Source organism: Ailuropoda melanoleuca, chromosome X (genome assembly GCF_002007445.2).
Source record: "Ailuropoda melanoleuca isolate Jingjing chromosome X, ASM200744v2, whole genome shotgun sequence".
Taxonomy (NCBI): Eukaryota; Metazoa; Chordata; class Mammalia; order Carnivora; family Ursidae; genus Ailuropoda; species Ailuropoda melanoleuca.
Window position 1 is genome coordinate 56928042 of NC_048238.1, and position 17689 is coordinate 56945730.

Genomic DNA, 17689 nt, shown 5'->3' on the forward strand with positions numbered 1-17689 from the left:
AGAAAAGGGATAAGGGTGTTAATATTTTTTAAGTGTGTATTTTGTTCATTCGGAAGTTTTCAAGTACCACGCAACTGTTTGGTCATGACTCAGCATGTAAATGACTCTGACTTCAGCTTTTAAGTACTGAAGTGATACTATATTTGCAGGAATATTTTGGTCTTTAGGTGGGGGCAGGCACCAAAAGAATATTCTGGCATTTCAGTACCTTAAAAATCGATCTTGTGGACTAACCACCTTTTAAAATTTCGGTTTCTGTCACAGAAAGCTCTACCTTTGCCTCCCATCCTGACCCCAAGAAAGTAATGAAATCTTTCTCTATACCCGTAACACATGTTCTCCCACCAGTACATAGGATTGCATTTGTTTGCATATTTATTTCCACTACAAGACTGTAAACAACTCAAGAGCAAAGACCTTTTTTCTTTATTCAATCTGAAAATATACTGAGCACGTACTACACAGGCATTTTAGAAAATGAGCATACTGAGTAAGACAATACTCCTGTTCTCAAGGAAATTACAGTTTAGGGGAGAAAATAGGTAATTACAAGATAGAATACCAAAGATTAGCATGTACTAAATAAAAGAGGAGGGGTATGGAGCCCAAAGTGGGAGGTCAGGAGAACTTCCCAGAAATTATGTTTGAGCTGTGTTTGAGGAGGGAAAAAACATTTCATTAATTTTATTTGAAGGTCACAAAAAGAACTTCAGACCTGAAGTTCTCTAGCTGCAACTGCGGGCCGCGGAGCCATGGCCAGGCTTCACGAACTGGAAGGTTCAAACTAAATGGGTCATTTCTGAGTCTGGATATTTGGTGATGCCCACACACCTTAATAAGTTTCTTCCAGCTGTCAGTCTTTATTTACAAAGCACTCATTGGAATATACTAATCATCACTGTGCAGGCAGGGTTTATCTGAATGTCCTTAAATTGTCCCCCAAAAGAGCCTGAAGACCATGCTTCAACTTTTAACCATAAGTTATATATCCAGCTGTACTCACAGTTTCAGGACAATGATGGAATACAAAGTGGTGTCAGTGAGTAAATGCCAATACAGGGTTGGGGCCAAGGCATTAGTATTTTAGTTTTGAAGTGTGGTGACATATACATAAAATTTGCCACCTTTACCATTTTTTTAAAGTAAGCTCTAGGCCCAGTGTGGGGCTTGAACTCAAGAGTTGCATGCTCTATTGACTGAGCCAGCCAGGTGCCCCTAAATTCTACTTTCACAGATTAAAGGGAGCCCACTGAAATTCCTCCCTTCTTCTGAAGCTTTCATGAGCCATTCTAGGGAAATGCCTCTCTCATCAGGACCCTTCTCTTCGGGGTCTAGAGGTCAGGAAACGATCAAGGTAGACTATGGTTTCTATGTCTCCAGGGAGTAATTTACATCTCCCACTGAAACCTAATCCATAGGAAATTTGCAGCAAAATTGGAAACCTGTAGGCCTTTCCTTGGAATAACCTTCAGTGAACTGTGTCACCTATCTAAGGCAGATTTTCTTTAGCTGTCAAAATGAAGGGTCTGATTAAATGGTATCTAAGGTTCCTTGGCTTTGACTTTCTACAATATTAATATACTGCTACAGTTGATTTCATTCTTGCTTATACTTGGGCATTTAAATCAAGATCTAATATTAACATATTGGTTTCAAATATATCCTTTCTAAAAAATATTTCAATTAATATTAAACAACTTACAGCTATAATGGCCTCTACAAGCATTTCAGAGCTTCTTCCGAAATCTGATTACAAAACATCGTACATTTCAACTGATTTAATTCAATACCAAACCTGAATATCACAAATGATATGTACTCAAATTTAAATATATCTTTAATATTTTGCACCTAAAACAGCGAGTCCAACGCACTCACATTAGAATAAAGAAATAAGTCCTGAGAGAACCTAGCTCAAGTGACTTGCCTATGGTCACATAGCTAGACAGAGAATAAGAACTAAAAGCTGTTTAAATGCCAGATCTCTCTATTTCCTGTCCAGTGTTCCCATTACATGTTTGCGAATGTACTGTTGTCCAGTCTCATATAACTTGATAATCTGTCTGGGTAACCTTTTCAAATCAATTATTTAGTACAAAAATGTAATTACCTAGTCACAACATTCACTGACTGGGACAAAACTAGATCAACCATTGAAGACGCCATTCATCTACTTACCTTGGCTATTTTGACTAACCTATCGGGCGACAACATTAATGAAAGATAACATATGGAATCCTGGAAGAATATACCTCAATTTAGAAATACTTAATGAAATCAGCCTATCAAATTTACTGTCATTAGGACAATAAGATATTTAATTATATTCTCAAAATGAAATAACCTAGAGGCACCTAGATGGCTCAGTCTGTTAAGTGACTGACTCTTGACTTTGGCTCAGGTCATGATCTACGGGTTGTGAGATTGAGCACAGCATCAGGCTCCACACTCAGCAGGGAATCTGCTTGAGATTCTCTCCCTCTCCCTATGCCCCTCCCCATTCCCCCTGCTCCCCCTGCTTCCGAGTGCTCTCTCTCAAATAAATAAATAAATCTTTTAAAAAAATGAAATAACCTAATATTATAATCCTAATTAAGTGTTTTAAATTCACCCCTTTTTACATGTTAATAAAAAAAACTTAAAGAGTTTAGATTGTAAAAGTTTATTGATATGGTCAAAAAGCAAACAGCCAGACATTTGGTTATCTTTGCTACTACAATGTGTCATTTTCAATAGTATTTTTAAAATGCATAACAAATATTTAAAACATTGCTAGAAAAGTAAATTAAGAGTCTACTTAAGGCACTTCAGATGAAAGCGAATTTCAAAATTTCCACAAAAGTAACACTAAGTTTAGTAAATCTGCTTTCTACAGATTTTAGCCAGAATGCAACTCTTCTCCTTGCACAAGAAAAATGTGCTCCTAAGGGAGACAAAACAAATACAAAAAAGTGTCATTCTTTCAATGCTCATGGCACATTATCTGGAGCTATACAGATTACATGGCAGTAGTATTACCCTGGTCAGTCTGTACAAATCAGGGCATCTTCATACAAATCTCTTAAGAATCACAGCATAAATGTATTTGGCCTGAGACAATTACAAGAACAGCAGATAAGGAATCCAGAATCACACAATTTATAAGGAAGTAATTAACAAAAAGTGGATCCACTAAAGAGTAAAAGGTCAACTATATGCCCTGACCTGCCAACTCTTGGAACAAAAACAAAAAATCCACATAAAACATTTCTTCTTAGGGAATTATATTCATCTCTTCTGCAAATCTCTATAAGACTTCTAGACCACATGGGAAAGTTATTAGATGGTAAATAGTAGACAAACTATTATTTTAATGTAATACTTCTAAGATTTCTTTAAAATTTTTTTCACAGTCATAATTAACATATTTCCATAACAGTGAAATTTCAGGATACTTTTCATAACTATGGGGGAGGTTATGGCTAGATCTAATGATAACCATCAACTTTCATGCTTCACAAAAATTTGGTTAGCATATATGGTTATTTCCACTGACAGAAAAATGAGACAAAACTCAAATAACACCTCTTCAAATGTTTACTGTTTCTCCACTTAAAGTGAAAGAACGAAGGCTAAAATAATAGCAAAAACATAACAACTTTCAAGAAACAATTTACTTTCTATTCATAAGCCACAACTCAATATATCGGGATATGTTTTTCCCAATCTAGTGGAGTCCTTTTCCTAAATACAAGGGTTAATGAAATATGTTGTAACTGTAATACAGAAATCAACTTAACTAGATCAACCTATTTTTTCTGTGAGGTACAAACGAAATAAGTGACAATCTCTAATTTGTAGAAATAGTTTAGACCATTTTTAAGTTACATTGATTTTATCACTAAGCTACATTTTTATTAGAGAGGGGCCTACCTTAAATAAATTAAGGAGACAGAATGAATCTGAAATCTTTCCAAATTAAAGTAGTTAACACCACACTCATGCAGAAATCATAATCCTGTATTTAGACTTTTTAATGTCTACAGCTACCAAGAAGCACAGCTAGTACTGTATTTCAGTAGGAAACATGAAGGAGGGAGAGGACTGGCTAGTCTTCTTTCCTAAAAGCTAGATGTGTCAGAAGACCACATGGCACACACGATTTCTCTGGCCAAGAGGAAAGATGTGCAGAGTATACACATCCATGCAAAGATGGAACAGCTAAGAATGCATTCCTGATGCATTTGTCTGTAACAGGCATATGCAGGAACACCTGGTCAGGACTTTTTTCCCTACCTTTGGATAAGATAATATAAAATCAGATGGCCAATAGTTAAGCAGTTCTGAACCTTGTTCTAATTAAAATGTAGTTATAAAATTTTTATAATGTACTTAATTCTACTAAATTAAATGTTACAGTTCATCAGGAAGGGAAGGTTAAGAGCAGAACTGTATCCAAATACTTCATGATTTTGACAAGAAATTGCTTGTTAAGGCACTACAAATCTTTGGTTAAATGATTAACTATTTAAATCACTTGAAAAAAAGAGGTAATACAAAATACACAAATTTCATTCTTCTTTTCAAACACACACACATTTTTCATTTTTCAATTTTCATTACTCCAGTGTCGACATATCTCTGGGATCCTTTTTAACTCATCAGAAAGCTGAAACAAAAATATTAAAGAATCTATTAGTCTCTTTCAAACAACAGGCCTTAATTCTAATAAATATCCTTAGACAAAAGAGCATTTGGGTGCATGTATAATAAACTTTGAGTATTAATGACAAAAAGTGATAAACACCAAGATATTAAGATAGTCTTAGGAGAGAAGGAAATAGACATAAACTTGTTAAAAAATCTCATGAAGAGACACTGATTAATAATTGGATCAACCATGGTGATGAAGTAAGCAAAAGAAATCCCAGCAAGATTACCCTTCCATCCCCGTTAGTTTTCTACAGAGGAGAAATTATTTTAAAATATAAATACACAGAAGAAGAAATCAAGAATCAAAGTTCTGGTAGGTTTTGTTCTTAAAATTAAGTTACGTTTGCCAGCCCAAGTGTCCATCAACTGACGAACGGATCAAGAAGATGTGGCATATATACACAATAGAATATTACTCAGCCATCAGAAAGAAGGAATTCTTGCCATTTGCAATAATATGGATGAGCCAGAGAGTATTCTGCTATGTGAAATAAGTCAGTCGGAGAAAGACAAATACCATATGATTTCACTCATATGTGGAATTGAAGAAATAAAACAAACAAGCAAAAGGAAAAAAAAAAGAGAGGCAAACCAAGAAAAAGACTCTTAACTATAGAGAACAAACAGGGTTACTATGATGGAGGTGAGTGGGGGCATGGGTTAAATAGGTGATGGGGATTAAGGAGTGTGCTTGTGATGAGCACCAGGTATTACGTGGAAGTGCTGAATCACTGTATTATATACCCGGAACTAGCATTACACCATATGTTAACTAACTAGAATTTAAGTAAAAACTTAAAAAGAAATAAAATTAAGTTTTTAAGACAAAAATGCAAAAGAGATTAATTTATGTTGTTCATTGATCAAAAGGCACCCAGAATGTCACAATATAATGAATCAACCAGGGAGTTGTTCAAAATTGTCTACTAAAGGGACGCCTGTGTGGCTCAGTTGGTTAAGCGTTCGGCTCTTGATTTTGCCTCAGGTCATGATCTCAGGGTTGGGCGATTAAGCCCTGCGTTGGGCTCCATGCTCAGCAGGTAGTCTGCTTGAGATTCTCTTTCCCTCTCCCTCTGCCCCTCCCCTTGTGCACATGTTCACTCTCTCTCTAAATAATAAAATATTTTTAAAAATTATCTACTAAAAATGTGTTAAAGGTGATATGGAGAATGAATTTGTCTCTCAAAAATATCACTTGATATACTCTAGTGTTCATAATCCTTCATACGACAGGACAATGTTGTATTAAAAGAACATGGGGGCGCCTGGGTGGCACAGCGGTTAAGCATTTGCCTTCGGCTCAGGGCGTGATCCCAGCGTTCTGGGATCGGGCCCCACATCAGGCTCCTCCGCTAGGAGCCTGCTTCTTCCTCTCCCACCCCCCCTGCTTGTGTTCCCTCTCTCGCGCTGTCTCTATCTCTGTTGAATAAATAAATAAAATCTTTAAAAAAAAAAAAAAAGAACATGAATTATGGTACCTGGCACTCAGATTATAAAACTAACTCACACATCCCCCATTATACAGGTACATTTCTCGTGGCTATTAACAGAATAAAATCAAGAATTTAGGATTAGGAGAGCAATTTCTTCCCTGAGCCTTAGAGATCTCTATGAACATTTCAAGACAATTAGATCTTCTTAAACACTCTTCCCTATAATCTTTATAAACTGGATTCAAATGTTCTGTTTATGCCATCTAAAGAGCCCTGAAAAGTAGAGGTGTGAGAAGTTTTAAAAAACATTAAAAAATAATTTGCCCAAGAGAAAGTAGAGTATGCAGACAAGGTATAAAATATTCTAGGGGCGCCTGGGTGGCTCAGTTGTTAAGCGTCTGCCTTCGGCTCAGGGCGTGATCCCAGAGTCCTGGGATTGAGCCCCACATCAGGCTCCTCCGCTGGGAGCCTGCTTCTTCCTCTCCCACTCTCCCTGCTTGTGTTCTGTCTGTCGCTGGCTGTCTCTCTCTGTGTCAAATAAATAAATCTTTAAAAAATAAATAAAATAAAATATTCTAATCATTAAGTGTCTTTTAGATTTCTAGATTAAATTAGGTGATGTCAGAATAACCCTCAAAGGTGTTCCTGAGAAATCACATATTACTGTCCACTATATCGTAATTAACTTTTACATGCAACATACCTAAGTTAAAGCCTATGTCTGCTTTAGAAGCTAAAATAGTTTGGAGGTAAAGCAAAAAAAAATATTATAAAGCAACATCAACTCTAATCATTGTAAGTATAGGTAATCACTATTTAAGTGTAAAATAATCATACCTATATGGATATCCATGATATTTAGATCTGAAAATAGAGAGCATCCAACTGAAGAATAATACAACAAGTCCAATACCAGCCACACACATTACTGTAGAAAAACAAAAGTGTAAAATGAGCATGTGAAATATAATAAACTACGGCATAAAATTTAGTCTACACTTCTAAGAGTGAAAAGCAAGAGACATAATTTAGTGGTAAACCTCAACTTTCCAAAAATTTTCACGCTCATTCTTTTATCTTCAGGATTCTGCCTTCCCACTTAATTTGACCCACTACAATATAATAGAGTAGTTCCATTTATACACTTGTGCAATTTAATTGTATGAAATAATAAAGTCCTTTAAAATCATCACAGTCAAGAATTTAGTGTTAGAGGGACACGTAGGTGGCTCAGTAGGTTAAGCATCTGACTCTTGATTTCAGCACAGGTCATGACCTCAGGGTTGTGAGATCGAGCCTTGAGTCAGATTCCATGCCGAGCAGAGCCTGCTTCTCTCCCTCTCCCTCTTCCCCTTCCCCCATTCATGTGAACATGCTCATGCTAATAAATAAATCTTTAAACAAAAAAGAATTTAGTGTTAGAAAATTTTACTACTGACAAGAAAATCACTCACTAAATTTCTTGTAAAGCCTTGAACATAGCCTTATTGTACTGATATTGATTTAAAGACATCTGACAACATCATTGTGACACTTGCAAATACTTTACTCATTTACAGGTAACTACATTGCTTTTGTAAGGAACTCATTTAACATGGATTCCTCATTTGAATAATGAGGGGAAAATACCATGAATCCTAGTTCTACATTCATAGCTCTCTCCATTAATCTCGTATGCTCTGGTTTAGCACAGCAGTTAATAATCTTAACTCTGGATGCTGACCCCACAATGCTCAGCTATGATTCTCATAACTTCAGGCTCTTCAAGTCCTGAGACTAAGACTGGCTAAGAAGCACAGAGGTGAGGATGTGGGAAAGCATGTGTGCTACAGCAGTGGAAGTTCTAGGGAAACATAATATTGACCGACACTAAAAACAACTTTAGTCTTGTTATACTTAGCAATTCTTTTTCTTTTTTAAATTTTCACATAATATAATTAGGGGCTAAAATGAAAATGTTAAATATATCTTTTTCTGGGTAATAACACAAGACCATTGTATTAGTCTTTTTTATCTAATACACACACACACACCCACACACCTGTGTATATAATAGTATCAGTGTATTTACTTTTTTCACATAATATATCGAAAAGTGTTTAGGGCAGTTTCTGGTACATAATAAATGTTAAATAAGTGCTTGTTATTATTATTTGTGATTATTTTATTAGGTTAGAATCTTAGAAGATCAAATTAGGATTATTTTAATATATGTCACCAAAATATTTATAATTTAAATTCATACTACCAGTGTAGTACCCAGACAGCCTTTTCCCAATATTGAATACTGAAACAGGCAAGTTTTTAAAAGTCAGGTAATGAAAGGATGTATATTGTCTGGATAAAAAAACTGATACATTAGTTCTATTTTTGCAATATGTAAAAATTCATTTTAATTCAGCAAAATACGAATCTCCCAGATTTGAAATCCAATGTCATCATCTTTTTTCAAATGAAAAAGACAACTATATTTAGCTACGTTAATTTGATGACATTTACCTTTATAGCCATAAAAGGAAAACCCTGACTTAAACGTATTTTATGTGAGTAAATCAAAATGACATTGTTAGCATTTCTTTGCAACAAATACTAATGTGTGAATATTTTAATATATAAAAAGTCCATCCAAATCAATAGAAAAAGTACAAGAATAATAGATAAATGGCAAGACAAAAAGACTTTTTATGGAAGGGAAAACACAACGCTGATAAACATTTAGAAAAATACTCAACTTTATTAATAACCACAGAAGTATAAAACACTGTAACATGTGCCCCTTATCTGATTAGCAAGTACACCCACACACCCACACATATACACACGTGTGTATACACACACATTTTTAATGAGCTTAGCTAATGCTGACAAAGTTATTGTGAAACAAGCATTTTTTTTTTATCTTTTTAAACAAGCATTCTTAAATATCACTAGTGGGAATCTAAACTATCATAACATCTGGGGAAACAATTTAGCATCATCAGTTTAAAATATCAAGGGGATTAAAAACACTAATACAGAGGACCATACAGTCATTCTACTTTTAGGAATCTACCTTAGGGAATTGATATGAAATAAGAATAAAGTTTAACATACTACAATAGTCGCTAAGGAAATATTTATTATAATGGAAGTTAGAAAAAAAAAACTAAATGTTTAACAGAATCAGAATGGTTAAATAACAGCACAGGGTACAAATTTAAAATTATGTGCAGAAAAATATTTATTAGTGAATTATTTAACTCCGTTAAAAGGGGAGGTACAAGATTCAAAATTTTATACACAGAGTTTTAAATATGTTTTTACAAATGGAGGAAACTACATTAAAACATTACAATTTTTAGCTTCTCGATGATGGAGTAATGGATAACTCTCCCCCTAAATGTTTTATACTCTGATTGCCCCACACATTTTTTATAGTAAGTATATGTTATTTTTAAAATAATAAAGTAGTAAAATAATATAACTAAGAGGGGGAAGGAATTAAAAGGACATTTTTTTCTGTATTAAAGGCAGAATTGTTATATAACAATTATACTTTATATTATATAACTATACTTCAATAATAAAAATAAAAATTAAATAAAAAAGGTAGAATTGTTACATTTTGGCATATGATATAACTTACTTTTTCGCTTTCCAATATCCATGTCAGATGTAGCAGCTTCACATAACAGCACCATCCCTAAGGTAACCCCACCATCTTAGAAAAATTGTTTAAGGAGAAATTCACACAGACACAAAAGACATACCACTTTAATATTCCTATTCTTTCATGAAGAAAATTACAATGAATATACACATCTCCAACTTTCAATTTTAAAAAAAACCGTTACTAAATAGGGAATCCTTGTGAAAGTATTAAATGTTACTGGAGGGGTGCCTGGGTGGCTCAGTTGGTTAAGTGTCTGCCTTCGGCTCAGGTCATGATCCCAGGGCCCTGGAATCGAGTCCCGCATAGGGGTCCTTGCTCAGTAGGGAGTCTGCTTCTCCCTCTCCCTCTGCCCTTCTTCCCCGCTCATTCTCTCTCTCTCAAAAATAAACAAACAAAATCTTTAAAATATATATATATAAAATAAAATAGGGAATCTTGTATCTATACAGCATGACAATTATTAACTATGAAGGTATAATAAAAAATATTAAGGTTGGAAAATTACTTCATTTATACAAACGAAAATCAATAGTTTAAACAAATGTCCCACTATAACTTACAGATGAAATATGAGTTTTCCTGACATGTACTTTGAAATAACCTTCCTGGATATGCTTGCAACTATCGCTCCAACCTTGTATATACTTTATTTTATTCTGTTTTGTTTTGTCTTGCTTTTGGGGGCTTGAAATCACAACCCTGAGATCAAGACCTGAGATGAGACCAAGAGTCAGACGCTTAACCAACTGAGCCACCCAGGTGCTCTGATATATTTTAAAAACATTAAATAGCCTTTTTGAATATTCAGCCACCTTCTAAAAATGAAAACACTTGAAATGTGCACCATTTGAAGAGAACAGCAACTAATTTTTATTTGAAAAAAAACTTTTCAAAAATTCTCCAGAATTTCACCAACCTCTAAAGCACAAATTACTACTCAATTACCTAAGTTTGTCCTATTCTAATAAAAAAGAGAATCCTATATGTCACCACCTCACTTTTATTCACCTTAATATGGAACTACATACAAAATATACCTACTCATGCAAATAGGTTACACGTGTGGTTAAATGCTAAAATAAGCAAAGTTGAATTTTAAAGCAAATACAATACGTTCTAGTAGAAAAGAGATTTACCCTGCAGTTTGGTGAATAAAAACAGCAGTTAAACATGCCCAAATCAATTATGCATACACACATGCACATTGTAGGCTACCGCATCTGGGTATGATTAAACAGAAAGGGAAAAATAGGTGTTCAGATAAGGCCTGAATTTATAATTGGCTCTATAGTTTGTCTATTCATCCCTTCACTACCATCTTGCACTCTCTCGTCAATAGCCTCTTCTTAGGGATGATGCCCATACATCATGCTTTTAGTTGCTGAAACAAGTTGTCTTCTCCATTGATTACTTTTTTTTTTTTTTTACTGAGGTTCTTTATATCCAGATACATGTAAAGACTGATCATTTCTATAGGCTTTTGTTACAGGGTACTTTTTTTAAAAAAGATTTTATTTAGTTATCTGAGACATAACAAGAGCATGAGCAGGGGCGGGAGAGAGAGAAGCAGGCTCCCCGCTGGGCAGGGAGCCAATGTGGGACTCGATCCCAGGACCCTGAGATTGAATAATGGTTGAGACTTTCGTATTTTGGAATGGTTTGTTTTGTATCATGGTCTGTATGCATTTTCTTTGAATGAGCTATCTTGCAATATACCATCAATGTCTTTGTGTGCTGTTCTCAGTTATCAAGAGCTGTGATGGGGCACCTGGGCGGCTCAGCCGGTTAAGTGTCCACCTTCAGCTCAGGTCATGATCCTAGGGTCCTGGGATCGAGTCCTGCGTTGGGCTCCCTGCTCAGCAGGGAATATGCTTCTCCCTCTGCCCCTCCCCCTGCTCATACATGTGCTCTCTCTCACAAAATTAAAAAATCTTATAAAAAAAAAGATCTGTGATGTACTGCCATATGTATTGTTTCATTTTATTTACTGATTTTTTAAATAGATTTTATTTATTTATTTATTTGAGAGCGAGAGAAAGTGCGGGGGAAGGGGCAGAGGGAGAAGAAGAAGAGAACCTTAGGCAGATTCCGTGCTAAGTATGGAGCCTGACACAGGGCTTGATGCCATGACCCTGAGATCATGACCTCAGCCAAAATCAAAAGTTGGACCCTTAATTGACTGAGCCACCCAGATGCCCCTTTATTGATTCTTTAAACTTTTACTGACACTGCCTACTCTATGGAAGGCACTACTAGTTGTTGGAATTAAAAAGCTGGACAAAATACAGATCCTTCCTTGGACAAATTTACAATCTAGTGGAGGATATAAGCAATGTAATAAATAATAAATAATTACCTAACCATGATCAAATGTTACTATGGGAGAACTGAATAGAAACTAGAGGAAGTAGTATTCTATAATAAACAAGAACTAGGCTATTAAAAGAGCTAGTAGAATTAAAATACATTATATATGGGGAGCCTGGGTAGCGCAGTCGTTAAGCGTCTGCCTTCGGCTCAGGGCGTGATCCCAGCGTTCCGGGATCAAGTCCCACATAGGGCTCCTCGGCTGGGAGCCTGCTTCTTCCTCTCCCTCTCCCCTGCTATGTTCCCTCTGTCGCTGGCTGTCTGTCAGATAAATAAATAAAATCTTTAAAAAAAATACATTATATATGATGAAGGCAAAGACATCTGCATAAAATGAGGTATAATTCCAAAATTGTGGGAAGATGTTTCAATTATGTACTTTGATCATTATTGTCCAAATTAATTTTAACAATGACCTAAAATTTCTTTGCCTATTGAATTAGCGGTTTAAAAAAAAAATGAGACTACATAATGAGTTAGGACTTGCCAGAGCTATCAGTGCACATATTCTGACAGCAATCCTCCTTCCTTTTTTTTTTTTTTTTTTTTAAGCAAAACTCTTTTGGAAAACAGTTTGGACAAAACACCAAGAAAAACAGATTTGTACACTGTGCTTCAAATCTTACCTCTGGGAATTTGGAGACATGCCAAATTATTTTTTAAAAGATTTATTTATGTATGTATTTATCAGAGATAGAGAGAGAGAGAGAACGTGCACAAGCAGGAGAGTAGCAGGCAGAGGGAGAAGAAGGCTCCCCGCTGAACAAGGAGCCTGATGTGGGACTCAATCCCAGGACCCTGGGATCATGACCTGAGCCGAAGGCAGATGATTAACTGACTGAGCCACCCAAGCATTCCACCAAATTATTTTTATTTCCAAGTAAACATTCTTTGCAACGTTCAACAACAGAATAACTGAATTATGATATGCCCACTATATAAACATTAAGAATGATCACTATTTTTCCTTTTGTCTGTATTTTCTTATTTATCTATAATTCTCATGCAACTTTTGTAACTATAAAGGCCAAACAACTATACAGAAAATGCTTGTATTAGGAAACCAAACTGGATACAAAGTATGTCTATAACTACCAAAAAAGGAGCTCCACTCCAAAAAGATACAACTAAGCAAAGAATGCAAAAGAATATGCAAAAATAAACTTAGATTTTAATACTATGGTTTTAGATCATGGGTGAAAATTTTCTAATCTACTATTTCTTTAATTTAAATATACCTAAAGTGTAATTCCATTTGTGTAAAGTTAAAAAGTAAGTAAAATAATCCATATTGTTAGCAGTCAGGATAGTAGTTACCTTTGGGTAGGAAGGTAGCAATCAGGAGGGGGTGATGAGGATATTTTGGGATATGAATAAAGTTTTGTTTCTTCAACTGGGTACTGGTTACACCGTTGTGTTCATTTTGTGAAAATTTATCAAACTGTACACTGCACTTATGAATTGTGAACATTTCTGCATGAATACAGTAATTCACATAAAAAAGTTTAAAATATTGGGGCGCTTGGGTGGCTCAGTTGTTAAACGCCTGCCTTCAGCTCAGGGCGTGATCCCAGTCCTGGGATCTAGCCCCGCATTGGGCTCCTCCGCTGGGAGCCTGCTTCTTCCTCTCCCACTTCCCCTGCTGTATTCCCTCTCTCGCTGGCTGTCTCTTTGTCAAATAAATAAATAAAATCTTTTTTTAAAAAAAGTTTAAAATATAATGTTAAAAGTTGCTTAGTGGAACAGGCAACTCATATAGGTTGCTTTATTAATCATGTAGTAAATTATAAAATATTAAAATAATGATAAATATGTGGATATTTTCTAAACTCATAACTAACTACTAGCTAGTAGTAGTCTCATTCTATTAGTTCTTATCAACATGGTAACTTTTGAGTTTTGAGGCTTTGTGACCACTAAAAAAATAAGGGATTTTCAGTCTTCCATAAAGTTCCTACTTCTAACAAAGTTAAATAGCTTTACTCATTGTCTCACACCTAGTGAGACACAGCATTTAAGGCACTGTCTTATAACCTGTAAACCTGTGTTTCTCTCAATACTGTAAGCTCCTTAGACAAATCATGCATCCACAGCAACTAGCAAAATAATTGCTCAGAAAGTATCACCCAAACCTTCCTAACCACTACCAAAAAAGCAAAAACAAAATAACGGGAAAAATATCACCTTGAAAAAAAATTCCCACTTTGTATATGATTAACCAAATTTAAAAGAAATGCTATATTTCCAAAAATAAACTATTGGGACTTCATCAAGAAAAAAAAACTTCTGCACAGTGAAAGAAACAATTAACAAAATTAAAAGGCAACCTACGGGGGTGGCTGGGTGGCTCAGTTAAACATCCGACCTGATTTCCCTCAGGTCCTGATCTCAAGGTCTTGGGATCAAGCCCCACATCAGGCTCTGCACACAGCAGGGAGTCTGATTGTCTTTCTCTTTCTCTCTCTCCCTCCCCTCCCCTCCCCCTCACTCATGTTCTCTCTCTAAAAATAAATAAATCTTTTTTTAAAAAAGGGCAACTAAGGAGTGGGAGAAGATACTTGCAAATGACATATCTGATAAAGGGTTAGTATTAGTATCCAAAATATATAAATAACTTACAAAACACAACACCCAAAAAACCCAAATAATCCAGTTAAAAAATGGGCAGAAGACATGAATAGACGTTTTTCTAAAGAAGACATACAGATGGCCAACAGACACATGACAAGTGCTAAACATCACTCATCATCAGGGAAATGCACATTAAAACTACAATGAGATATGACCTCACACCAGTCAGAATGGCTAACATTAACAACACAGGAAACAACAGGTGTTGGTGAGGATGTGGAGAAAGGGGAACCCTCTTGCATTGTTGGTGGGACTGCAAACTGGAGCAGCCACTCTGGAAAACAGGATGGAAGTTCCTCAAAAAATTGAAAATAGGGGTGCCTGGGTGGCACAGTGGTTAAGCATCTGCCTTAGGCTCAGGGCATGATCCCGGCGTTATGGGATCGAGCCCCACATCAGGCTCCTCTGCTATGAGCCTGCTTCTTCCTCTCCCACTCCCCCTGCTTGTGTTCCCTCTCTCGCTGGCTGTCGCTATCTCTGTCAAATAAATAAATAAAATCTTTTTTAAAAAATTGAAAATAGAACTACCCTACTACCCAGCAATTGCACTACTAGGTATTTACCCAAAGGATACAAAAATATTTATTCAAAGGGATACATGTACCCTGATGTTTATAGCAGCATTATCAGCAATAGCCAAATTATAGAAACAACCCAAATGTCCACTGACCAATGAATGAATAAAGTAGAAGTAGTATATATAATGGAATATTATTCAGCCATAAAAAAGAATGAAACCTTGCCATTTGCAACAATATGGATGGACCTAGAGAGTATTATGCCAAGCAAAATTAGTCAGTCAGAGAAAGACAAATACCATATGATTTCACTCCTGTGTAGAATTTAAGAAACGAAAATGGAGGGAAGGAAGAGAGGTAAATCAAGAAACAGTCTCTTAACTATAGAGAACAAACTGATGGTTACCAGAGGGGAGGTGGGTGAGGGGGATGGGTGAAATAGGTGATGGGGATTAAGCAGGGTACTTGTGATGAGCACTGGGTGTTGAATGTAAGTGCTGAATCACTAAATTCTACACCTGAAACTAAATTTACACTGTATGTTAACTAACTGAAATCTAAATTAAAACTTGGAAAGGAAAAAACTGCTATATTTCAATAGGCTTGCAATCTGCTCCAAATGTATGTGAAGCCTTAAGTAATGTTTAACCTTTACACAGAAGGAAAAAGTAAGAATATTCCAATTTCTTAAACTTCTTGTATAATCATATTTAAAAAGTTAGGACAAAGCTTAGGAGAGAAGAATTTTGGTGGTCCTACAGTGTTAAGGAGACCATGATTAAGGTTCAGGTTCTACCAGAAAGTATGACAAGGCTCATATACCAGGCTCTCAGTTGAAAGCCATGGATGGAGAGGATGGAGAAAATGGGAGCAAAACAATAATGAAGATACAGTAGCCAAATATTTACCAAAATGAAATAAGGGTACTGACCCACAGATTTAGGAAGTTCTGCAATCCAGAAAACAGGAGCAATATAAATGAAAACATTAGGAGAAAGTCTTAAAATCCATCAGCGAAAAAGACACACTGCCTTCAAAGAACAATAATAAGAATTAAATCTGATTTTTCCCAGAAACTATGGAAGTAAAAGACAATGGGATAACATTTCCAAAGTGCTTAAAGAAATCTAGAAATCTACACCTGGTAAAATATCCTTAAAAAATGAAGGAGAAATAAAAGTGGTGTTTTGGGTTGGTTTTTTTTTTTTGGAAAAATTAGGGAAAAGCTAGAAGACCAACAAGCCACAAATCACTTAATATTTTATAATTGTATCTGTCCTTTTGCTACATTGTTCAATTTCAAAATACCATTAATTGAGACCATGTCCCGACACTGAAAAATGTCCAAGGTACAATAAATTTGTTAACACACCAAACCATAAATGAGTATTTTCAACTAAAATTTTGAAATAATTTGAAATACGACAGAGAAAGACAAATTTGTATGATCTTATATGTGGAAACTAAAAATAAACAAATTTTATACACACACACACACACACACACACACACACACACACACACACACAGAGACACAAGCTCGTAGATACAGAGAACAGATTGGTGGTTGCCAAAGTAGGGCAGTAAGGGGTAGGAAAAGTGGGTGAACTTTTTTTTAGTTTAAATAAACTGAATAAGGAATAAATTTTAGGATTTGAAAGAACATATGGTTGGATATTTTTCTTGCAGTCTTCTTTCTTATCATCAAGAATAGGTACTTATTATTAGATTAATTTTTTAGGTCACCATTCCATGGCTGAATATATGAACTCTCCTGGCTCTGAGCTGGATTTTGAGCAGTAAATCTGTTTTCCATATAATACATGAACACTGTTTTGAGAAAATATCATTTTCCCAAATGTCTTTCAATTAAACCAAAAGCTTAATTTTTTCAGAATGTTTCAAGTATCTCTATTAAATCGCTGACATAGTAAAATGAAATGGGGAAACACACACACACACACAAAGATTTACTAAGGAGGATATTTCCAGGGGTTTTGATTTTTTTCTTTATATGTACTTGTATTTTCTAAATTTCCTTTAATTAACTTGTATTGCTTTTATAATCAGAAAAAAACATTTTAAGGGATTAAATTACTCATATTGATTGTAATTACTTTCTTTTTTTTTAAATGATTTTTTATTATATTATGTTAGTCACCATACAGTACATCCCCAGCTTCCGATGTAAAGTTCAATGATTCATTAGTTGCGTAAAACACCCAGTGCACCATGCAATACGTGCCCTCCTTACTACCCATCACCAGTCTATCCCATTCCCCCACCCCCTCCCCTCTGAAGTCTTCAGTTTGTTTCTCATAGTCCATAGTCTCTCATGTTTCATTCCCCCTTCTGATTACCCCCCTTTTCTTTATCCCTTTCTTCCCCTACCGATC

The 17689-nt window shown here is 35.4% G+C and overlaps 1 protein-coding gene across 1 annotated transcript in view; it reads right to left on the bottom strand.

The window, feature by feature from the left end:
- Positions 1 to 2646: 2646 nt before the first annotated feature.
- The window catches only part of MAGT1 (magnesium transporter 1), a 56942-nt gene continuing 41899 nt past the window's right edge, over positions 2647 to 17689 (bottom strand). Inside the window, exons 8-10 of the mRNA XM_011217323.3 lie at positions 9751 to 9825; positions 6963 to 7053; positions 2647 to 4648 (exon numbers count right to left, since the gene is read on the bottom strand). Of these exons, the coding sequence (XP_011215625.1) occupies positions 4633 to 4648; positions 6963 to 7053; positions 9751 to 9825 (182 nt within the window). The 3' untranslated portion in view covers positions 2647 to 4632. The remainder of the gene's footprint in view (positions 4649 to 6962; positions 7054 to 9750; positions 9826 to 17689) is intronic.